This window comes from Hoplias malabaricus, chromosome X2, assembly GCF_029633855.1.
Source record: "Hoplias malabaricus isolate fHopMal1 chromosome X2, fHopMal1.hap1, whole genome shotgun sequence".
In the NCBI taxonomy this organism is placed as follows: domain Eukaryota; kingdom Metazoa; phylum Chordata; class Actinopteri; order Characiformes; family Erythrinidae; genus Hoplias; species Hoplias malabaricus.
In genome coordinates, this window is record NC_089819.1 from 35817160 (window position 1) to 35842955 (window position 25796).

Sequence of the window (25796 nt, forward strand, 5' to 3'; positions counted from 1 at the left end):
ATAATATGTGAAGATGGCCTATTTGTCTTAGATAAATTAGACAGGTAAAGACACTACATATTATTTAATGACTCCCAAACATGGAGCTTAGCAAAATGAATTAATAATTAATTAATAATAAAATAATAATTAATTATCATTGACTCCGCTATGTAGTGCTTATGCCACCGCAACGTGCGCATAACTATTTTCACTACACATTTTACTTAAGATCATAATTTAGTCATAATAAGTCTACAGGATGGTACTGATCACTTAATATTACAGTTTGGCAATTTTTATAATTCCAGATACTTCACAAGTGTAGAAACCTCAAAACAAGCTAAAGCTTCTTTGATGGTTGAGGTGAGGAAGATGGAGGAGGTGCTGAGGGGAGCCATAGCAGATTCCTCAGAGCCAGCAGAGGGGGCATTATGTTCAGCAGCTTTGGAACCAGTAAGCAAGACACCACGGGTGGAATCTGCAAGCCCCAGCAGACTTGAAAGCATTTTAATGAAATCCTGAAGAAGAACACTGTAGAATCTGTTCCTCAGTTAGCCACAACAGGTGCATGAATTGAAGTGCAAATCTACCTCAGCAAGCCAAAAAAGTGACTGTTTTTCAATAATGGGCAGCTACTGCCATGTCTCATGGTAGGGGAATCCTATATCCAGATACTTGAGTTCATAGTGTGTGTGTGTGTGTGTGTTTATTTGTATTTTTTATACTGGAAATATTTTTATACAAGTGTTAAGTTTTATATATTGTATATAGATTTCACTGAGTTGAACTTCAGGTTTCATGTGATGGAAAAAGATTGAACTGACAGCCATCTTAATACTAGTTGAGGGTCACAAAAAGCCATGTTTGCACTACTTTCATTTTGAATATTACTTTGAATCCTTATATTTAATATTTTGCTTTAAGTTTTAAAAAATTTCAGGATAAATTTCTGAATAGTGTTGACCAGCTAAATTCTGTGAAAAGTTATGCTTAAATAAAAAAAAATCAGTACTGGCAACTGAACTGTGTTTTGGGTGCAATGTATTTCTTGCAAATGAGTATAATAATGTTACAATACTTTGACTGTTGACTCATGTAAAAGGCACCCAATGTTTTTTTTTTTTTTCAAAGCAATTATTTTTTCAAAAAATTGGATTAGTATCGGTATCGGCAGATACCTAAATATAAAATATCGGTATCGGTATCTGACCTAAAAAGTGGTATCGTGCCATCCCTACCATTTAAGTAAAACCATTTAAGATCAATTAACAATTTAAATATCAGTCAGTTTGTAATTTGTCACTAAAGGATATAATTTAAAACCTTTAAATTTAAAGATCTTTAAATTCTGAGGCAACAAAAGCAACAAATGTTTAAATAATTATAACTCATAGTAAACAACCATAGTTATATGAATGGAATTTTTTTAGCTTGAGTTTGTGAGGGTCTGTGTAATTATGGCTCTACTGAAATGTCTGTTAAAACAGGCTCAAACTGGAATGGCTCATGCTGCCAGCTCCTTAATCTACATAAATAAACTGGACCCAGTGATCCTGCTGTGTTCAAAGGGGAAACTTGTAGTCAATCAATTCAGTTCCGGATCAGCTTCTCATGCAATAGATACCAGGAAAGTAAGAGACTGCATAGGCGCCTGCATGATACAAATCTCTGGCTTGCCATTCAAACAATCATAGTGTCTGTAGGAGCTACTCTGAATATATATATTAAAAAAATGGCCAAAATGGAGATATTTTGCACTGATGCACAGGCGTAAGCAATGACAAAAGTTAATGAGAGCTTGCTGCGCTCAGCTTGGTATTATCACCATTATGGGAAAATATCTCTCTTCCAGTTATAATCTGTCTGTATTCTTAAACCCTAGAATTATATGTGATAATATAAGTTATAATTTTGATTATAAATAATAATTCTCCTCATAATTCTGCCTTATACTCACAATGTTGTTTTCTTCATTCTCACTGAATTTAGCAAGTTTCTTACATGGTCTTTTTGAGACAGACATTACTGTCCTCTTTAAAAATAGTAGGTATGATCTGAAACAGGCATTAAAAGAAATAATATTAATTAAAAAGATATTGTAAAAGAAAATGGTTCAGGGAAAGACCAGATTGATACAAATGTGTGAATGTAACACAAAAAGGTTTATCTACAAGTCAATCAAAGATTATGGGAAATAAGATGACTCAGGAGAATTTAGAAAAAGAAAAGCAGAGGATGTCTGTCACAATCAGTTTTATTGCTTAATGAACAGCTGGTTTACAGTTATCCCCAAACTACCACAAATCTGAGAGCAAGAAATTGTCCAAAATCTTTTGATATACTGAAGCATCAAAGGTTAGTTTCACAGGAACTAAGTGGCCAAGCCCAACTCCTGAAAAGCAACCCCACACTATAATACCCCTCCATCAAACTTTAAACTTGGCACAATGCAGTCAGACAAATGCTGTTGTGGCAGCCACCAAACCCAGACCTGTCCAGCGGATTTCCAGATGGAGAAGCGTGATTCATCATGCCATGGAGACCTATTCCATGAAACGTTCTACGCAATGTTCTTGAACAAATCTGAAGGCCTCATGAAGCTCGGAGGTCTGTTTTGATTGACTCTGGAGAATGCTGGCAACCTCTGCACACTATGCTCCTCAGCATTTACTGACCCCTCTCTGTCATTTTTCTTGGTCTGAGTTGCTAACATTCCCAATTGCTTTGACTTTGTTATAATACCACTGACAGCTGAACGTGGAATATTAATTGTGGAATAGTGAGTAAATCTTGCCATGGTACCACACTGGAATTCACTGAGCTCCAGAGAGCTCATAGAAGCAATCTGCATAACTAGGTGCTTGGTTTTATACATCTGTAGCCATGGAAGTGATTGGAAGACCTAAATTCAATGATTTGGATGGGTGTTTGTATACTCAATAATGTATTTTATTATTATAATTCAGTATCAGGTGTGGTAGAGAGTGAATGCTTGTCTGTTTATTAGAAATTCTTGGCAGTCATCAAACGATTGATGGCTGTAATTTGTACATTTACAGATTTCTCTTAAGGCTGCTAAAACCTTTTGCAAAGATAAAATTTTTTTTGCTCCATGTCCCATTGCTATGGGCTTTGTACCATTCCAGCTGACAATTGGCGTTGGTGTGATTTTATGTGCAGCTGTTTTAGAGCATTGAATTTTAGTATTGTATTCTATAGAGATTATAAAAAATGTGCACAGCTAAGCGTTCAGACGCTTAAAGGTGACATATTATACCTCTTTTTCACTAGTTGCCTAGTCCTCTGGGGCCTTAAGTGTAGATTTGTCTTCAAAAAACGGGAGGGAAGCAAAAGAAGCAAGGGAGCAGAAGCTCTCATTTTCTCTGCTTTTGCTCAGTGACAATACAATATCAACAGAAAAGGAGACAAATCTGAGCATCTTGTTGTATCCTGTGTTTTCTGACTGGGTTATTTTATTTAATAGTTTGTGAGTTTGTAGTCACTCCAGACACTCATATGTATGCTCACAAGCTCTGAAAAAAAATCATATTTTATATTATATCCACCTATTTATCATTATATAAAATATAACTTTGGATATGTAGTGAATATAACAGCATGCCATGATATGTTTATATTTCTCTCTCACAAACGTGCACTACTGATAAGATTATCAGTTCAATCATCCTTTAAAAGAGCACAGTAACACTAAGAACGTTTCCAGATTTTATGTCTACTCATGCTCCAGTAGTCATCAGATGAGCTCCATTTTAGAGTTTACCCAGTGACGCTGTGGAGACTGTTCCTTTTTAAAAATGTTGTATTTATTAGTTTTTCTACTTAGTAGGGACATATTCTTATTCTGCAAATGTAAAGACCATATGTAGAAGGAGCTCCTTACAATACCTTTATACAGATATTAATTTCTATATTCTCAATACACAATTTTTCCAAAAATTAATTAAAAGAATAAGTGAATTGAGCTACCTTAAGCTGAACCCACTATGGACACAGAGACCCAGTGGTACCCAGCGTGTGTTTAAAAAGAAGCAACATCTGATACACTGAAGCAGCTGTACATGATTGGAGGAGCACTTGGTTGTGGAACAGTTTTGTGTGTCTGTGTGTGTGTGTGTGTGTGTGTGTATTGTCTGTGATCTTGTGCAGATTCTTGACTACTAGGTATTGCTTATTTATTAAAATAAATATTATCAGTTAAATTGCCATCTTAGATATCAGGCAAGTGGTGTAATCCTAGTCAAATGAACATGAAATTAAGTCTAACAAGTTTTGTGTTGTTTTATTGATCAGTATCAGTAAATTACAGCTATTTAACAGTCTTCACAAGAAAAACAGAAGCACACTCATGAAAGTTTGTCAAGAATATAAAAAATATGACAGTAATTAAAAAAATATATTTATACAAAGCAAATTTTCTGTACATTTCATCTTCCTCTATGAAAAACACAACAGCATAAAGTCTGTATAACATGACTCATGAACATAACATGTGCACATGTTAGGTTTCATAAAAGCTGATGGAATTACTCTTATTTAATCAAGAAAGCAGAATGAAAATGGTTTTCTTTTTGTCAGTTCCATTTTTAACAAAGTCAATATTTTTCTTCCTCATTTCCCCTTAATCTGTACTCCATGTGTCCAAACAAATAACAAAGCAGAATGAAAATACTTGATAAAGAACAAAAATTCATCAGTCATGGCTCATTAAATTGATTCCAAATACTGCCTCAGCTATCTATTGGAGAGTTCAAGAAAGCAAAATTTGCCTTGCTCTCTCTCAGTGGGTAAATAGCCCTTCACCTCCCCTCATCACATGCTGTCAGTGCTGTCATCTGTTGTACCCTATGTAACAGATCTGGACAGTTAATGTTCCAAGCTTGTTGAGCTGTCCAATGATGATATGTCACCAGCTGTTGAAAAAGATGTTGAAAGTGCTGTTGAAGGTTCTACCTTCACCCTCCCAGGCTGGTGGCACTGCGTGTGATTGGGGAAGTAACTAATGGGTGGAAATGGTGATGATTAAATTAGGAAGAAAATCAGGGTAAAAAATTTATTGGGTATTTCAAAATAAATAAAACTTTATAAAAAAATTTTTTAGTGCACTTACAACATTCTTAGATCTGTGCTGATCTAAAAGCTCATTTATACTCACTTTAGGTATGTAAATACATCCATTTCAAATTTTGTAACTGTCACTGCCCACATTGATATGCAACCTTTATGTTCGCATGGATGATAGACAAGTTCAGGATGAAAACTTTCTGAAGCACAACAACAAACATGGCAATGGTGGAGGAAGTGTTCATAATTTAAGGTTGTTTACTACAAAAAAGATAAAAGAGGCAGCAGTGTAACAAATTGGTCTGTGATGTCATGAAATGCTTGGCAACATGTGGAGGGAGATGATTTTTCACATGTCTTTTTAACATTGGACCTATTTTGCTTGAATTTAAGGCTACACCACTTCTGTTAGTTTCCAGTAGTACTGCTTTGTTCTGTATATACACATGAGCTTTCAGAGAATGTGCACAAATACGGATGAAATGAACATATTACAGACAGAAATCTGTGTGTGTCTATATCCATATTTAATGTTGAGCATAAAAGAGACTTAAGTCAGTTTCTACAGGTGTATTTTTGGTTTAGCTCCCAATACCTGGAGGTTGTTTCTACCTTCTCTATTTCTCAGAGAAGACCCTCAGCAGGAAGCTGCCCTTATGGTGTGGATCATTTGTGGAAGAAATGATGACATACACTCCAGGCAACAGCTCACAGCGCTGACACACCTCACGCCTCACAGAGCTCACAGATCTAAAGGCCGGCCTCATCTGAGACAATGTCTCAGAGCTCAAGCGGATGCTCCTGCGGCTTTTATACTGCATCACACACACCAGAAGAAAACATTAAAAAAACACAATGTGTGAGCTGTGTTAAAAATTCACTGTGTTCTAATGTTTGTAGACACCCCTGGTAATCAGAGAATTAAGTTTAAGGTGCACCCATTGTGAACATATCTTCATGGAAGAGCATTAAATTGATTGTGTCTTGAGCAGCCAGATGTGACTTAGACTCAGGCTAACAAAAAGCACTGGGATGTGAAGCAGTGGAACCACATTCTTTGGAATGAATGAGCTCCAGCTAAAGTCTTTAGGAGGAGTTGGAATCTGTGATACAGAACTTATCATCCAACATCAGCATTTGACTTCATTAAATGTTTTTGTGGTTTAATGGCAATTCCTCAATGAAATGGTATTAGTTAAAAATTTAAGGTTTTTGCTGCCGTCAAAAGGGCCAAATTACATATGAAGTACCATTCATTTCAGAGGAAATATTTAATTAGAAGCTGTCCACTATAATACATTTTTTTTCTTTCTATGATAGACTTCTATGTTCTTATATCCAAATGTTTGTTTGATGAAGTGACAGCTCATATTTATACTTGTCTCATCTAAAAAGGACACTATTACTTTCAAGGGGCCATATGAAAAAAAAAATATTCAAGCGAAAGCGCAAAGAAGTTTAAAAGAATTTCAAGGAAAAATAACTTCTGGGCATCTACTGCTTGAAAAAAAAAAACATTTTTACCATACAATTTAATATTACACACTACTATTACACATTAATACCAAGAATTATCAAGACCTCAAACAATTATACCACAGCTCTGAATGAGTAACAACTTCATTGGCTTTCAACCAACAAAATGCTGCATTTGCAGCAGAGAAAACAGTAACTTGTTGGGGAACATCCACACGATCATGGTGAGTGTATGGAGGACCAAAACTGCCCATGTGAAACATAAATAAACAAATAAATGTGGAATTAAAGAAAAATAAAAAAGAAATTAATTTTAAATATAATTTATACATATTTTTTACATTTTTTGCATTTATTTATTACTCAATATATTTCTTTCTGGATTATTTACTATTTTTATTAATTCCTATATAATTTTTTTCTGTATTTATATTTTAAACTTTTGTTTGATATACTTATTTATTATTTATTCTTTTTTTCATTTATTCATTTCTGCATTTCCTCTTCAATATATGCTCATGAAGGGGGTGTGTTTTTCACCTTCAGGCTTAGCAAGCAAGTCCAGAACAGTGCAGTTAATTCTAACAGAAGTGTCTGAGAGCACAAATGTCAGATCTGCCCAGAGAAACAGCTGCTCGCCTCAATTAAATGGATATATCCGCTTGTTAAGTGTGCTACCTTGCCATTTCATGGGTCCAATTGCACCTTCTGTCCCATGTCGTACATTCGTAGACATGTGTTTACTGTTTGAATAAAGCTGAATGTCTCAATCAATTATGTGATTTCAGTTCAGGAGTTCAGAAAAAATATATAAATTTAATGTGAAAGGAAGCAAATGTGCCTTTGGCAGCACTTTTTGCACATTCCCAGCACATTCTGATGTGTGTGAGCTGCAGAGCGGACATCCCTGGAGCAGAGGGGCTACGAATACAGACTTTTCTCCAGCAGCTCCATTTCTAGGAGCTGAATAATCACGGGGAGACAGCTGTCTCTCTCACACACAGTCTGTCCTGGTTTTCCATCGAGTTGTGCTATGGGTATATCAAGACCGCCATTACTATACCGCTGATGGAGAAGGACATGTACAGTCGATCTACGGCATCAGGCATCGATCAACCATAAGACTGTTTAGACTCTGTGACATCATTGATAGACAGCCCCCTTATTATCATATAAGAGCAAGGAAAAACAGGGGAAAAAAGCATAAACAGGAAATAAATGAATGAACAAAATAAATAGTTATAGAAATAAATAAATAAATAATATTAATACATAAAAACAATAATAAAACAACAAAAATGTATTTAAATTGTTTTCAAATAAATTACAAGGGAAAGTAAATTAAACGCACATGCAAGAAAACACAATTTAATTTATGTAAGATTTGATTTATTATTTTCTCTGTGTTTTTTTAAATTTTGTTTTATATTTATTATCATTAGTATAGAAAATTTAATTTCATTGAGTAATTAATTTATTTATTTTTAATTTTGGCAGGTTTGGTCCTCCATATGAGTGACAGGGAAAGACACCCAAATGCAAATGCGTGCCAGTAGCCAATGAGAAGTCCCTTTAGTTAAAGCTAAAAATACAAAGTACTTCAAGTCCAAAATGGCGTACTTGGTAGTACAAACTTGGCGAGTTCCACTCCCGAGTGCGTGGTGGTTCTTATGTAATTTGGAACACATGAGTACTAAATAAGTACGACGGACTTTAAGGGCCACAGAGTTGAAAAAAATAAATAAATAAATAAAACACGATTCCAAGATAAAAGTCAGAATTCCGAGAAGAAGGGAATAATTCTGAGAAAAAATCTCGGAACAATTCTGAGAAAATAACTCGGAATAATTCTGAGAAAAATCTCGGAATAATTTTGAGAAAACATCTCGGAATAATTTGCTGCATATAATGGGGCAGACACAGTGTAACTGTGGAATGCAGTGTGTTGCTTAAGTCATGCTATGGTATAGATTTCAGGAATAAACACTCAGTTCTCTTCCACATCAGGACCACAGTGTGATTAGTGCTTAAACCCCGAATCGGTGCACGAACCCATGGCATGTAGTTTCACATGATACAATTAATGATCATGAAAATGACAGATCCAGAGGGAACTCCGGCGCACACGAGGCTCCATCGCGTTACTGCTCGGACTTGTACAAGAAACTAAAGCATTATGCATTAAGTATTTATTAAACGCATTCACACGACATGACGCAGCCCCTGTCTGAGATGAATAAGGCTTTTCTCAGAATTATTCCGAGATTTTCTTCTCAGAATTATTCTGAGGTTTTTTTTTTGGAATTCTGACTTTAATCTCAGAAACTTGTTTTTTTATATCAACGCTGTGGCCCTAAAACACCGTCTTAAAATAATTCACCATCTCCGTAGCACTAAAAAATTTATAGCGCTGAGGTTGTTGCGAAATGCATTCTGGGATATCTGACTCTCTCAAGTTCATCCTCAATATTATGGGCGGAGCAAGAACACATCCGGGTATTTGAACTGTACTTGGCTAGATGTAGACTTTTAAATGGAACAGTAATTGGGCTGAGACTGATGGCGTTTCCCAAGAACACGAGAAGTACAGACAAGAACATGTATTGAGAGCCTTTGCCTTGACAGATCCTTTTCATTACAATTGTGCATACAGTGTATGATGGGTTGTGTTATATTCTGGAGCTCTCAAAAAACTGCCGCCACCGCACTGCATCCAGCCAATCAGGAGAGAGCATATCGGATGCATCACACATAAACAGAAGCTCAACAGGAAATTAACAGAATGTGTATGTTAATTATCCTTTTTTTCTCAGTGAGCTTGAGTGATCCCACATTTCTGTATCATTTAAGTTAGCTAAATTCATTTTTTCATTAAGAAGTGCAGTTAGGTTTTACAGTGTAGCATTCATACATACCTCTTTTGGCACCTGTAATACAACACACAGAATATTGTTACTAATTTAATCAATGTTTTCATGATTTAATTGGTAAACAGATATAATAAACTGTTACTTAAGGAACTGAGCATCATGTTACCGGATAGATGGAAAAACAAATGTTGTTCAAGTCCTGCCCATAAGGTTTGTTTTTGTGGACATCTTTCTTCATCAGACCCACAAGAATAGAACTATACATGTCTCTCTGACGACTGCTATCCAGATTTATCACAAACTGCTGGTTGGACTTGAATGTAGCTGGAAAAAAGTGAAATTCGTATAGAGCCATGATGTTCCAGAGAAATTATGCACAAATCATGAAGCAATCATGCAGACATCCAGCACAAATTAGCTGTATGTAAAATCCGCTCTACAGTACTGATCATGTTTGTTTTCATCCGACTCACAATGGGAACTTTACACTGTGGTCTTCTGAAGAGGTTCATATGTTCCTACGATTTGTGATCGACACAAAACTCTAACCCTAACCCTGGACAGTGCAACAAGGAATGTAAAAAAACTATGTTTTGTCTGAACTGAAGTACTGAGCTTGGTTAAGTCCCATAAAACAACAACTCCACATGAGTAAACGAGGAGTAAACAATGCTGAATTTTACTGCTGTAGTAGTTGTGGTTTCTAAAACCCCCATTAAAGTAAGGGCAGATTGTGATTAAACGGGGTGGGGTGGGGTGGGCTGCTAATGGCAGACAGGTATCAAACAGCAATTAGAGCTGTATAGAGTAGGCACTATCCAGTGGAAGAGTGCCATAAGTGGTTAGCTCATACAATTATAAGTCAGTTATTAGGAAGGACATTTTAAAAACTGGACTTCGCTGAAAATTATCTACTGAAAAGCTTTCAAAAAATAGTGGAAGTTGGTACAAAAGCGAAACAGCAACTCGATTGACACTCAATTTCAAAAGAAGCAATAGATCACCATGTTTCCAAAAACTTGCCCATATATTTGTTTCATCCACAAAATGTGCATGAAGAATGCAAATTGTACCCTCAAACTGCCAGAGATCCCAAAGGCCAAGACGACCGCTGCTCAAAGAGTCTGGAATCAGATTACAGATCTCAACCACTGCGTACCACTGCTTAAAGTCTGAATACGCCATCCTGTACACAAAAAAGAAAACAAAGAGACTCAGAATTAGTGGCAAAAATGTGGGAGAAACTGATACATTTAATTTGCTGTAGAGGCACCATAACCCACCAGAACTCTCCTTCATCTGCACAACGCAGGAGTTTGGCTTTGACCTGTGGCAGGACCTGATTCCATTCTCTGGATCTGATGAAGGTGATGAAAGGATATTTAACTAACTTAACATTTAAGGCTTTATTATCATAGTATCAGAGAAAGAAAAACCTTTCAGGAACAAAGGGAAATGAGAGTTTGAATCTGTAGCTTGAAACACTGTTCAATTAAATCCATTCATGGCCCAAAAACTCACTTGTCACTCAATGCTCCAGTCCATTGCTTGTAACCCCAGGGGTTCCTAAGATGCAGAAGCTGAACCCGATCTCCACCCACTTGAATCTACAGCAATAAGAATAATCATATTCAGGGTGCACAATACAGATTTATTACAGTATTACAGTTATATTCATGTTATATTTTGGGAGCAGGTATACATTTACTGCTTTATCTACATAGGAATCAGCTTTCAGCTAATATCCTGGTTATGGGGTGGGCTTTGTCCCCCACTATATCAAACTCAATCCTACGCCCTTGAGTGCATTGTATGTCTTATGCCACATTTCTGCCACATGGTACATGCTCTACTAGACTCTACACAACTTTACTCACTTGGTCAATAATCGCTTCTCTCTACTGTTTTCTGAGAAGATGATGACCCATTGATGGATGACTGTCTGCTGGGTTCAACACCCAGACTGATGCTTCCAGCACTCGTATGGTAGCCCTATTGATGCCACTATCACTATTATTATTATTATTATTATTATTATTATTATTATTATTACACTGTAGCATAATGACAGACTTAACTGGTGATACTGTACGTTTCTATCAGTAGTTTAAACCGGGGCAGGATGGATCCCCTTCATCTAGCCTTGAGAGAGTTTTTTTCTTGCCACTATTGACTTCGGCTTGCTCGCAATGGGCTTTGATTCAAATTGTTATCTATTCTGACAAAAATTATGTAAAGCTGCTTTGTGACAACGTCATTTGTAAAAAGCTCTATATAAATACATTTTGATTGGTTTTCAACACCAAAGTCCCCCAACCTGTGAAATTGCAAATCACCGCTTCCAGTGGGAACCACAGGCTATGGAAACCACAATGGTGAAAGCTGTAAGGTTAAGTGTTGTATACTAAGCATGTATTTGTGTGTTGTTGGCGTTTTTGGGACTGAACAAACCTCCACACCCCTGTTCATACAGAGCAATGTTTTACTGTTCTCTCTGTCTCTCATTGGGAGTGTTTTGTCATCCTCCAATCCAAGGAGCATTTGAAATTCTTTAAAAACCAAAATTTTATGGGCTGTTTTTGTGAGCAGGATGAAAACATATCTGGTCACTACTGTTGTTTGGAGATTTTACAAGCAGCTTGTCTGCAAAGTTATACTTCCACCATATTTGTCAGTGAGCTATAAATTGTTACACAATTCTTACTAGAGGTTTTCTATCCGCCTCCAAAAGCTATTTAGTGCAGTTTAGCAATGACAATAGCAATGACAGAGACACAAATGTCCCTGTTATAGGGCAGTAGAGGATCGCAAAGATTTTGAAGCTGTAAAGTAAATATGATACTAGTGTTACTTGTAATACAGGTCAAAGTGCATTTAAAAATCAGTGCTTTCTGTATGTATTTGCAGTTTACAGGCTGTTCATTTTTGGAATTGAGGTTTGAAGAAACCAACCCCTTTTTGAAAGTAAGTGATTTTAAATTGCAGTTATATTTCACACATAGTCTATCAATAACCCAATAACAAAAAGCACAAGCATCCAAGTACATAAGTATGAGGGGTTCATTTGTATCTGACCTCTTCTGCTCCTATGATGGAGTAGGCATGTCTTTTTACCAGCTGTTCTTGGGTCACAACCTCTGTTTCATGTGCAGTTCCCTGAGTGAAAATGTGGCACAATAGAATATTAAGGCTTTACAAACATATTTGAAATACTCTGAAATGGATGAAGTGCAAGTAGAAAATGAGATGATGAGGAGGATGCTGATGATGCTGATGATGATTACTCACATGTATAGATGTGCTCAGTAAAGAGCCTCGACCCAGGGCCTGCTTTATGACATTAAACAAGCTTAAAGGAGCTTGGCTGAGATAGTAATGTTCCACAATGCCTCCAGTGAAGTCCTCAAACCCTTCAGCAGATCGTCCCCTTTTCAGAGACTCATAGCTGCAATTTACCCTAAGACCAATGAAGTCTACTTTAAAGCCCCTCAGGAAAAGCAACATTTCATAATCGTTGAGGCTCGTCATTGGTGTCGTCATTTCCGGCTGACAGTTCGCGCGCTCAGTTTGTTTGTTTGCTTGCTGCTGTTTAGTACTGTTCCTAAGCTCTTTACTTAAAATCTTTACTTTAATGTACCCACCTACAGACGAGGATGTGAGGCGTACAGCAGGCTCTTCGCACTCCACTCCTGGCTCCGGGTTTGGTGTGGCACTGTCGGCGTGGACTACGTCGACCACTGGGAGTGTTTTCGGGAACGTCCTGCCCTCTACCGCCGGGATGGGCTTCACCCTAGTCGTCTAGGTTCTGCAGTTCTCTCTGGGAACATCGAGGATGTTCTACGCCAGGCTTGACTAACCCCACCCACCAGCACAAACCAGGCAAGTAGATTACACAGCGAACAGGTAAGTGATTTTAAGGATACACTTACAGATAATGGCCATATGTTTGCCCATAGTAAGGATATATCTACAAAGCTTGCTTTAAGAAATATAGAAATTTGTTACAGTATCAAGACTGTGTCTGTCCCCCGAATCAAACTTAAACCCAGAAAATATCAAACAGCGTGCCCCAATAACCTAATCACTATTAAACCATCAGAAACAGAGGGTAGTATCATCCCCACAGACCTAAAGTTTGGCCTACTCAATATAAGAGCACTTAACTCTAAAGCAGTCATTATACATGAAATAATAATGAATCAGAAACTTGATGTTTTATGCCTTAGTGAAACTTGGGTCAGAAATGATGAATATTTAGCACTAAATCAAGCCACTCCTACAGGCTATAAATATGTACACAGCCCCAGACTGACGGGCAAAGGGTGTGGATTATGTATAATTTACAAAAATAATTTAATTATTAACCAAAAACATGGTTACAACTGTACTTCCTTCGAAATTATGTACATTAACATAATTAACCCCTCCACAAATAAGAACACTATCTCCTTATTAAACATTTATAGACCACCAGGGCCCTATTCAGAATTTATAAAAGAATTTGGTGAACTAGCTGCTAATTTAGCAGTGTCGTGTGATAAGTTAATAATTGTAGGAGACTTTAACATTCATTTTGAGAAAAGTGATGATCCCCTAAAAAAGGCGTTCACATCAATCATAGATTCTGTTGGTTTCACACAAAATGTATCAGGTCCTACTCATTATTGTAATCACACACTAGACTTGGTTTTGACCCTGGGCACGAACATAAAAAACCTAAATATTCTCCCTCAGTCTTCCACAGTCTCAGACCACTACATAATTTCATATGAACTGAGTTTAGATATTAAAAAATGTACATGCCCACATTATTATCTAAAGCGCTCATTAACCCCATCTACAGCCCCTAAATTTACTGAAAACATCACTGATTTATTGACCTCAGTCAGTAGTCCAGCGGACCCACTGGAGCTGGACAGACTAACGGACTACTTAGATAACACTCTTCGATCAACTTTAGATAGTGTAGCACCGCTTAAGCGTAAAAAGCTACAGCAGAAAAAACTCGCTCCCTGGTATAATGAAGAAACGCTCACCCTAAAACAAACCGTAAGGAAATTAGAGCGGAAATGGCGGTCGACTAAACTGGAAGTATTTCACTGTGCCTGGAAAGACAGCCTTATCCAATATAGAAGGGCACTCGTCAATGCACGTTCAGCACATCTGTCCTCACTGATTGAAAATAATAAACACAATCCTAGAGCACTCTTTAATTTAATCTCTAAACTTACAAACAATCGGGCAGCTACTGATCCACAGATCCCAGCCATTCACACCAGCAATACTTTTATGGACTTTTTTAACAATAAGATTGAAAATATTAGACAAACAATAAATACCATATTACTAAATCCAGCCTGTCTGTCATCTGGTGTGGATGATATAGAACAAAACATAGAAGAAAGATTAGAGGACTTTGACCCACTACCACAGCTAGAACTGGAGAAAATCATCTACTCGTCAAATTGTACGACCTGCACACTTGATGCAATACCAACAAAACTATTTAAAGAAGTATTACCAGTCATAATCAATCCCATTTTAACAATCATAAATTCGTCCCTTAGACTAGGTCATATACCCAAAGCATTTAAACTAGCAGTTATTAAGCCCCTGATCAAAAAACCGAATCTTGATCCTAGTGTACTATCCAATTACAGACCCATCTCTAACCTTCCCTTCATATCTAAGATCTTAGAAAAAGTTTTGGCCCAACAACTTAGCTCATACTTGCGTAAGAATAACATATATGAAAAATTTCAATCTGGTTTTAGGCCACACCATAGCACCGAAACAGCTTTAGTTAAGATAACAAACAACCTTCTTCTCGCCTCTGATCGAGGCTGCGTATCCATGCTAGTTCTATTAGACCTCAGTGCAGCTTTCGATACAATTGATCATACTATTCTGCTAGAAAGATTAAAAAACATGGTTGGAATAACAGGAACAGCCCTATCATGGTTTAAGTCTTACCTCACAGATCGCTATCAGTTTTTAACGTAAATAATGTTCCTTCTACTCATACAAAAATGAGATTTGGAGTTCCCCAAGGCTCCATTTTAGGACCTTTACTATTCATATTATACATGCTGCCACTGGGCAGAGTTATTAGCAGGCATGGCATTACCTTCCACAGTTATGCAGATGACACACAGTTATACATATCAGCCAAACCAGGCGACAAACCAACACTAAAGAAAATGGAGGACTGTGTTAAAGAAGTGAAGCATTGGATGTCATACAATTTCCTTCTGCTAAACAGCGACAAAACCGAGGTTCTCCTTCTAGGTCCAAAACCTGCTATAAATAAGGTATCAGACTTGATACATAATTTTGACTTCCCTGTTCTCCCTAGCTCATCAGCTAAAAATCTGGGTGTTATAATTGATTCAGATCTATCATTTGATCAGCATATAGGTAACATTACAAGAACAGCTTTCCTACATCTTCGGAACCTCGCTAAGTTAAGAAATTCCTTATCCCTCCCAGATGCGGAAAAATTAGTTCACGCTTTTATTACATCAAGATTAGATTATTGCAATGCACTTTTATCAGGATGCTCCAGCAGAAACTTGAGTAAACTCCAGTTAATTCAAAATGCTGCAGCCAAGGTCCTCACTAAAACTAGAATATTTGATCATATCAGCCCAGTCTTATCAGCCCTTCACTGGCTTCCAGTTAAATTCCGTATTGATTACAAAATTCTTTTACTCACGTATAAATCCTTACATGGTCTCGCCCCTGAATACTTGCAAGACCTCATCACACACTATGAACCACCAAGATTACTCAGATCTCAGGGCGCCGGCCTCTTACTAGTACCCAGAATTCATAAGACTTCAGCGGGGGGGAAAGCCTTCTACTACAAAGCCCCTCAGCTCTGGAACAATCTTCCAGCTAGTGTTCGGGACACAGACACAGTCACTATGTTTAAGTCTAGGCTCAAAACACACTTGTTCAGTTTAGCCTTTGGCATCTAACCTCTGTCTAGTTTAAGGTTGTCATTTCAGGAACTCATGGACATGGAGAATCAGGGTAAACCTGGATGATGTGCTCACAATTTCTCTTGCTTGGAACGAAAGGATGTCTTTGCCTGAGCTCCTTCTGGTTTCCCTCCTCCCAGTCTGTTACAGTCAGATCCCTCACTACACTAAAGAAAATATTCACATGCTCTTATTCTCTGCTGCACTCAACTAAACTAACTGCTTCCCTTTTACTGTTTTCTGAGAGAATGGTGGCCCACTGATGGAAGATTGTTTGCTGGATTCTCCTGCGGCCCAGACCAGACCAGACCAGCTGCTCACCTTATTATTATTATTATTATTATTATTATTATGTAGCATAATGACACTTCATTGGTGATCATTTAAAATTTAATCTATAGTTTGATCAGAGGAGGATGGGTCCCCTTTGTGAGTCTTGGTTCCTCCCAAGGTTTCTTCCTCCAGCCTCGAGGGAGTTTTTCCTTGCCACTGTCGCCTTCGGCTTGCTTGCATTGGGCTTTGATTTAAATGTTCTGTTTTGAAACTGTGAAGCTGCTTTGTGACAACGTCAGTTGTAAAAGGCGCTATAAAAATAAATTTGATTTGATTTGATTTGATTTGATTTGATAATGCAACTAAACAAGATTTTGATTAAAAATAACAGCAGGACTCCAGTACAGTAAGTATGCTCAAAGGTCAGACTTCACAGATGTGATCTAGAATTGAGAAATGGCGAACTGGGAAAGCCTGTGTTGACTGGTACAACTTTAGTGCTCCCAGTCAGATATCTGTTCACCCAACTGTTGTGTGGTGTACTGGTGAACTAGGAGAGCAGACAGAAGGCTGAAATTTTTTATTGCAAGCTTCTTATTCAAATTTCCAAATTCCCAGAGTAATGTGTGTTTTCTGCATGTTTAGCTAGACTAGGAATGATAACATAAGCTTTTACTGATAATTAGAATTGGCTGGGACATTTATGAGCTCAGTTTGTCTCAGTGAGAGTTTCTGCTTTTGCTCTGAGGTTTGAGCTGCTGAAGGAGGTGGGGCTAAAGGAAAGGGTGTGGCTGAATACGAAATATTTGTTTTGATCTGAGAGGAATTTGTTCTCAACATTTAACCCAATCCGTGCAGTGAAATACACATTTAGTGAACTAAATACACACACTAGTGAACACTAGCTATGGTGCCCGGAGAGCAGTTGGGGGTTAGGTGCCTTGCTCAAGCACACTGCAGTCATGACTTTCCAGCTCTGGGGATCAAACCGGCAACCTTCCGGTTACAAGCCCTGTTCCCTAACCACCAGGCCATGGCTGCTAGAAGACTCCATAGAAGTCCCAGTATCCTTGATGAGAAAGCCTACAATCTAATACAAATTTGTGTTGTGAAATTTTGTAAAAAGACAGTGATTTGTAGACAGTGACATTTGCACCCACTTTGCATAGGCCTTCTCCAGCAGTGCACTCCAGAACTCATTTCTTTCAGCTGAATGAACGAACAACAGCTGGCTGTTTTTGGTGGGCAGTAAGTCATCAATGACAACATCCACCCACTGAACATACTGCCACAACTGTAGAGAGATGAGTTTAATAAATCTCCTTCCTGTATTGTCTCAAACATGTCTGTCAAACACTTCTGCACTCTTCTATGTGTATTTAATGTGAACTTATATAGGAGAATCTGACCTGAAAGCGAAAGATTCCAGCATAGTCATTTGTAAAGTTCTGATCAGGATAAATCACATGAGCCAAAATGTCTTGGTTCAGAGTAAGAGAAGCAATGGCTGCCATTAGCCAGCAGTCACCTGCAAGGATAAAATGTATATTCAAAAAATTGAAATGAACCTTTTTAGGAAATAAATAGAAAAAGCTATTAAACAGATTTTGGAAACGTGAACAGAAAGAGTCTAAATCCCTAAATCCTTCACACAAGTAATTACATGCAAAATGTCCTCTTAAATAGGATGTCTACTATTCTGTGTAAACTTTCTACTATTCTACTATAAACTCCATTCTCTGGTTTGTTTATGTTCACAGATCTTTTAAGGTGGAACGGTATATTTGAAGAAAAAAAATAAGACGACTATATGTAGCTGAAATTTAACTTGTATTAACTTGTATGTTTTTATTCCGTTTGAAATGCCACAAAAACACATTTGTAAGTCGAGTTAAGCTTTGTAGGACTTTGCAAAAAATGCAGTTAACTGAATCTGAAACAGCAAAACTAGGTCGATATTACCCACCTATGGAGCAGGAACAGACTAATATCCTTATAATGGCTAGGCCACTACAAAAACAGCTGTTTTTGTGTTTTCTGACCAAAGTGTGTCAAATACATTTCATATAGTGTCCAGAGAACTGTACTGTCTTGTGGAAAAGAGATATAATATAAGAGATATAGCCCCTATTTACATCTATGGTGAATGTATGGAGAGGATATGCACCATCCAGTTTCTCTGCGTCCTTATCTTTTCTGACATCTCCTGGATGGACATTATCACAGCGGCTCAGCAGCAGCTACACTTTTTGAGAGTCCTTAGCCCAACCAGCTACTGACCTTCTACTGCTCATCCAATGAGCGCCTGCTGACATATTGTATCACAGTATAGTACAGCAGCTGCACCGTGGCAGACAGAGAGAGGCTTTAGAGAGTAGTAAAGGCAGCTCAGAAGATCATTGGCTGCCCTTTAACCTCTTTGATGGACATTTACACCAAAGCTGGCTTTGAACTGTGTGACGTATTTATTTATTTATTTATTTATTTATAGATATATAATGTTGCACTGTGGAAGGAGTTTCTTTAATCTAACTGTACATGTGTACAGTGGCAAAAAACCTGTCGCACTTATCGATTCTCCCCATTCTTCTATGAACCCTCTCAACACTTTGGACTTCATCTCCCATGATTTTACTCTCTCTCTCAGGTTCCTGTCACATGCCCGCGGTCTGCCAGTCAGGAGCGGTTTACCCGCTCGTCATCTACATCTGATTGGTTTCACCTGTTTCCCTTTGTTCGTGTGTTTATGTAGGACTGTGTTTTTCCCACTTCTTGCGAAGTATTGCCTTCGGTTGTGTATGCATACTGAGCATTTATAAATCCTTGTCACTGTTGTGTTTGAAGTTGTTCTGTGCTTGATGTTGTCTATTGGATTGTCCTTCTAAGTTCGTTTATTTCTAATCTCTATTTCCCTGTTTTTAGACTAGTTTTTGTAGAAAGATTAGGAATTCTCATCTTGTCATTATAGTCTTGTGAATTATTTCTGCAAGCATCTGGCACGTTACTATTTCATTACAAAAAGCATGCATTGATTCATTCAATAGGTCTCCTTTAAATCATTTAGCTATGAAAAGCAAGTTCCACTGTTGCTTCATATCTGAAATAATACAATTGTTTGTGTCCATATTTCCAATGATGTTGTGAAATATATCTGCTAGCGTCTGGCACGATACTATTTCATTACAAAAAGGCATGCATCCATTCATTCAATAGGTCTCCTTTAAATCATAGCTTAGAAAAGTAAGTTCGACTTTTTCTTCATATCTGAAATTATTCACAATTGTTTGTGTCCATATTTCCAATGATATGCAGCTTTAAAGAAATATGAACCACATTTCATAAGCTTTGGGATAAGATGGAGTGACATTTGTGATTAAGAACGTATAATTCAACATAAGCACCTAAATTAATTAATGTTATAATGGATAATGCCATCAAATAGTCAAATACATATTAAGAGAATCATGTTGTGTAAGGTGCCCTTTCAGAAGAAATGTCAGATACGCAAGTGTACACAAATTTTGGTCTACTCACTGCAAAACTAATGAGGGAGTCTAGACCTCCAATGTACACTTACCAAAGTCTCCTTGGCATATATCTGTGGTTGTGGTGCCCCCAACAATGAAGTGTGGATTTGGACACAGTTCCTGCCAAAATAAGTAAACATCTTACACCAACCATGTCCGTTAACTTTTTTATTTCATACAGAAGAATGCGCTATTATATCTATTTTGGAGACACTGATTGATGCTGCTTTTCCCAAGCATGGCATTACTCTGCTTTTTTTTGCATTTCCTTTAGGCACATTTGTTTCCTGCTTCCTGGAACTGGTTACTTTTTAGTACCTGCTCAGTAAAAGTTCTAAACGAGCTGAAAAGGGACAAAAAATGTGACATGTAAACCTAGCAGAGCACAAACTAGTTGCTACAGACCACTTATTTTATATATTTAAAAAAGTCAGGTAGAGTAGCTACCACACAATGGGAAAGCACCATAAAAGCTCTCCAAACTAGAAATTAAGACAGCAGCAATATTTTTGCTTCCTGAATGTCGAAACCATCAATATTTAAGGAAAACACGGAGTGGCACATAGTGTCAGGACAGCCTTCATTAATTTTCCAGTAAAATGAAGGTTTTGTTATGATATATTTGAGGTGATTATATATAAAATTATTCTTGAATAAGGAAGGGTTGGTCATGGAGTAATAACAGAAAACCAGTCATGCAAGATCTGTCTCTGTAAAACTGTCCCCATCAGAAAGATTTAATCTTTGCAAGAAAGGAGAATATCCTGTTCCCAGTATAAGAAAAGGCATGGCTGTTTGTGTCCATCTTTTCACTGTGAAAAAACAACAATATCTTGCTGAAAGGATGGAGCAGTCAATGAGCCCTTATTGAAGAAATGTATATAGACACAAAAGAAGACATAAATTAAACTCAATATAAGTTGCCCTCAAAATAAGAAGTTCTCCAAACAAGGGATTGACCATTTGTTTGGGATATCTCCATTTGTGACAAAAATGCAACCACGTACTAAGTCTCAATTTTGGATGTGTGTAAAAATAGAGTTGAGGTATTCTTTGAAAAGCTGAAAGCAAAGGATGGAATCTGTGAAAATGTGGACACAAAATTATATATATATGTGTGTGTGTGTGTGTTACAGCATGTGTTTCCTTGGTTTAATGCTTATTTAGGCATAGAAGATCTTAATTTAAAATCCCAATCTCTTAAAGGGTTAAGAATTATTGTCACACCTTGACACTTTCTGGTTTGTTTTCCCCTTTCTATGTGGCTCTGTTCATTGTTTTCCTTCTCCTCACATGGCTTTGTTTATGTTCACTCGCTCCACCTCTTGTTCCGCCTCTTAGTAATTGTCCTCGTTATCTGTGTCAGGTGTGTCTAGTTAGTTCATGTATTTAAGCCCTCTTCCCTCACTTCCTGGGATCGGTCATTTTGAGTTTGAGTTTGTTTGTTCGTTCTCGTTGCTTGGTTTGTTTCTTTGTTTGGTTCATGATATCATTGTGTTTGTTTCACGCTCACGTTTCTTCGTAGTGTTTCTCGTTTTTGGTTTCTCGTTCCTGCTCGTTAATGTTATTTCGTGTTTCTCGTATAGTTCGTTTGTTTTGTTATTTCATTATTAAAGTCTGTGTTGTAGCGAGTGTGTCCGCCTCCCTGAATCTACTCATCACACCACCATGACAGAATGACCGATCCAAAAATGGACACAGCTAGCACGGACTACCCGTTTAAGAGAGGTGTAATTCGCCGTACCCCGTTCCGCAAAGATCCCGTGGAGGAGGCGTTGAAAGCGGCTTCAGAATGGAGTCAACGGCTTCAGCGCATTTCCGGTGTGGTTCCTTTCCCCCGAACAGAAGACTCGATTCAGGAATCGAGTGATTCCTCCAGCGGGAATCGACGGAGCCGGAGGAGAAAGCAGGCTGAAAACCCAGCTCCAGAGAATTACCCCCTCAGGTCCGGAGAGATTTTTGGGGGGGCGTTATGTACAAGGGCTGTTAGCCTCAGATCACAGGACATGAGAGATGAGGCTAACAGGGACGCATCTCCAGGGGAACTACGTTCAAAGAAGTCCCTCGAGAGTGCGTCCAAACCCGCTAAATCCTCAACTCGTGCTCGGCGAGCAGCACGAGCACCTGCCCCGCTGGGCGTTTTAACTCCTGCTCCCGTAAAAGCGGCACCTATGGCCGCGCCTCTCTTCATGCCCGCGGCACCTCCGGCCGCACCTGTCTCCTTGAGCGCAGCACCTCCGGCCGCGCCTGTTTCCCTGAGCGCGGTGCCTACGGCCGCGCCTGTCTCCATGGACGACATCGCAGATTCTTCTGCCTCCGTGGACGTCGTCGCTAGGACCCCAGTTCCTAATCACCGCTCTGCGCCCACTCCTGACATTCAGGAGAAGCTTACAGGCATCATGGCACGCCTGGAGCTCTCTTTGAAGGCGGCGCGCGCCTCTCCTGTCTTCATGAGAGCGACGCCCGCCTCTTCTGTTTCTGTGGACGACGTCGCAGATTCCTCTGCCTTCGTGGACGTCGTCGCACATCCTCCTGACTCCTTGGATGACGTCGCAGTTCCATCTGCCTCCGTGGACGTCGTCGCAGTTCCGTCTGCCTCCGTGGACGTCGTCGCAGTTCCGTCTGCCTCCGTGGACGTCGTCGCAGTTCCGTCTGCCTCCGTGGACGTCGTCGCAGTTCCGTCTGCCTCCGTGGACGTCGTCGCAGTTCCGTCTGCCTCCGTGGACGTCGTCGCAGTTCCGTCTGCCTCCGTGGACGTCGTCGCAGTTCCGCCTGCCTCCTCGGACGTCACTGCAGGTTCCCCTGTCTCCGTGGACGTCGTCGCAGGGTCTCCAGTCTCCGTGAGTACGGCTCCCTCAGCTGCTCCTATCTCCGAGACTGTGGCTACGGCTATTTCTACTCCAGTGACTGTGGCTCCGGCCGTTTCTAAGCCAGTGACTGTGGCTCCGGCCGTTTCTAAGCCAGTGACTGTGGCTCCGGTCGTTTCTAAGCCTGTGACTGTGGCTCCGGCCCCAAGGACTTCGAGGCCAATCCCCAGAACTGTACCCAGGCTGGCACCTTGGACAGTCCCACAGACACATGCCAGTCCTGGGTACCACCCAGTTGTTTTTGTTCCTGTTTCTGTTCCTGTTCTGGTTCCTGTCTCTGTCCTTGTCCCTGTGCCTTTGTCTGTTTTTGTTTCTATTCCGGTCCCTGTCACCGTGTTTGTTTCAGTTCCTGTTAATGTCATGGTCCCTGTTCCCTTGCCTCATGTCCAGTTCCCAGTTAAACCCTTTGTCCAGTCTCATGTCAAATTCCCTGTTAGTCCTCTTCAGTCCTCTGTCCAGTCACGTGTATCTGCTCCTGTTTTGTCTCAGTCCCCGTTCAGTGTTCAGCCCAAGGTCCAGTCACGTGTGTTTTCTCCTGCCTTATCTCCGTCTCTTCTTTCTACTTCTGTCCGATGTCCGTTTAAAGTCTAGTTCCTTGTTCCCTTTTTCCATCCTGAGTCTTTTCTAGTTTCGTTTTTTTTTTGTCTTGTTCTTCTGGCCCCCTCCTGCGCCAGCTCCTGGAGAGTCTCGTTTTTCGCGCTCCGGGAGTTGCGCGTCTTGGGGGGGGCGTCTGTCACACCTTGACACTTTCTGGTTTGTTTTCCCCTTTCTATGTGGCTCTGTTCATTGTTTTCCTTCTCCTCACATGGCTTTGTTTATGTTCACTCGCTCCACCTCTTGTTCCGCCTCTTAGTAATTGTCCTCGTTATCTGTGTCAGGTGTGTCTAGTTAGTTCATGTATTTAAGCCCTCTTCCCTCACTTCCTGGGATCGGTCATTTTGAGTTTGAGTTTGTTTGTTCGTTCTCGTTGCTTGGTTTGTTTCTTTGTTTGGTTCATGATATCATTGTGTTTGTTTCACGCTCACGTTTCTTCGTAGTGTTTCTCGTTTTTGGTTTCTCGTTCCTGCTCGTTAATGTTATTTCGTGTTTCTCGTATAGTTCGTTTGTTTTGTTATTTCATTATTAAAGTCTGTGTTGTAGCGAGTGTGTCCGCCTCCCTGAATCTACTCATCACGCCACCGTGACAATTATCATGAACACATGTTATAAAAAGAATATAATCCCTAAGGTTAGCCCAGGATAAAGTTATCTCAAGATAGACAAATTTAAGCAGCACTTACTTTGGGTCTTTTCCATTGTACTTCTCTGGCATTGGCTGAATTTGGCCCAAGCTCATTGAAGCCCAGAGACTCTGGGAATGTGGGGTCACAGAAGAGCTGACCACTTCTCAGGCACTGTCTCCTCAGTTCCTCAAAATCTTGGCCCAGGTACTTGACTGAGGCCTTGACTCGCATCTTGGCTGAAGTGGAGACCGCTGCTGACATTGTTCCTTTCTTGCCTGGTGTCAAAACACACGCACAGTGTGAGGCTACATATTCTTTAAAGTGAGTGAAGGTAAGGTTGAACCTCTCCGCCCTGCCACAGCACCTGTTCAGGCAAGGTTTATCTCTCAAAACAAGTTTGGCAGGCTAGTAAATGTGAGAGGTTGGAAAAGAAAGCAAAGTTATGTAAATAATTTCGGTTTCCGCTGTATAGATACAGATAGCAACACTAGCTTACTTTAGCTTGACAATTTATTTGATGTGGGTGTGTCAGAGCAAGTTGTCTCCAGGAGCCGGAAAAGTATGTCATGACAATTATAGGATTAAAAAAACAAAAACTATTTCTTTCGCTTGAATAAAACTTAGGGTGTTTTCACATATTTTTTTTTCTTTTATTTATTAATAAAGCTCTCATTTTAAAGTGAATCTGAAAGTGAACCAGCAGCAGAAAGACCATAATATTTGTCATAGTAACAACACAGGTGTGAAGATTCTGTGGGCAGAGAGTTAAGTAAGTAATAAAAAAGTAATAAAGGATTCTGATCTATACTGTCAATATGCATCACTTTGAGAGATTTCAAACTACTAGGTTGCATCTGCCTTTAATTTGTCAGATTTTATGTGGCTTTAATCATTCAGACTGCAGCTATGCGTTTTAAAAAAGTTAGGAGAGGGGCAACAAAAGGCTGGAAAAGTAAGGGGTACTATTGCTCCTGGAGGAGCAATATGCACATGAAAAAATCACATGACTGGATGTAAAAAGAGCAGTTGAGAGAGCCATATGTCAACATGATCCACAAACACTATCACCTTCTCTGAGCCAGAGATTAAAAAAGAGTTCTGTGGTCAGATAAGTCAATTAAAAAATTTTAATTCCTTTTGAAAACCATGTACCGTATTTTCCGCACTATAAGGCGCACCTAAAAAACTCAAATTATCTCAAAAGCCGACAGTGCGCCTTATAATCCGGTGCGCCTTATATATGGACCAATATTGAGCCAGGTCTCGCAACTACGGTAAGCAGCCGCCTACTTCATTTTCTTCCGCGCGCGGTGCATGCTGGATATATACCGGAATATATATTTCATTTCCATTTGTTTTTTATGTAAAGACCCCAAAATGGCTCCTATTAAGAGACACGCATATGACGCAGAGTTTAAACTCAAGGCGATCAGTCACGCAGAAGAACACGGGAATAGAGGAATAACTTAGTAAAGTGAGCTTTACGTGTTTATTTTGTGTGTTGTGTGATTTT

General features: G+C 39.1%; 1 protein-coding gene across 1 annotated transcript; it reads right to left on the reverse strand.

Moving 5' to 3' along the window:
* Positions 1-5623: 5623 nt before the first annotated feature.
* On the reverse strand, positions 5624-24514 carry LOC136677176 (calpain-2 catalytic subunit-like). The gene is made up of 12 exons (XM_066654617.1): positions 24341-24514; positions 20244-20313; positions 18076-18194; positions 17827-17960; positions 12699-12867; positions 12486-12566; positions 10932-11017; positions 10694-10768; positions 10484-10596; positions 9577-9734; positions 9456-9467; positions 5624-5879 (listed from the first exon to the last, which is right to left on the reverse strand). Exons 1-12 carry the CDS (start codon positions 24512-24514, stop codon positions 5682-5684), a joined length of 1389 nt encoding a protein of 462 aa, XP_066510714.1. The 3' UTR covers positions 5624-5681.
* Between the last annotated feature and the right edge of the window lie 1282 nt (positions 24515-25796).

Excerpts from the sequence above, each read along its gene's own strand:
- LOC136677176 (XM_066654617.1), bottom strand. The coding sequence starts at position 24,514 with ATGCGAGTCAAGGCCTCAGTCAAGTACCTGGGCCAAGATTTTGAGGAA. Across the intron at positions 11,018-12,485 it reads CCATCATAGGAGCAGAAGAG|ATTCAAGTGGGTGGAGATCG; the intron begins GTCAGATACAAA and ends TTATTGCTGTAG. Across the intron at positions 10,597-10,693 it reads GCAGATGAAGGAGAGTTCTG|GATGGCGTATTCAGACTTTA; the intron begins GTGGGTTATGGT and ends TTTTGTGTACAG.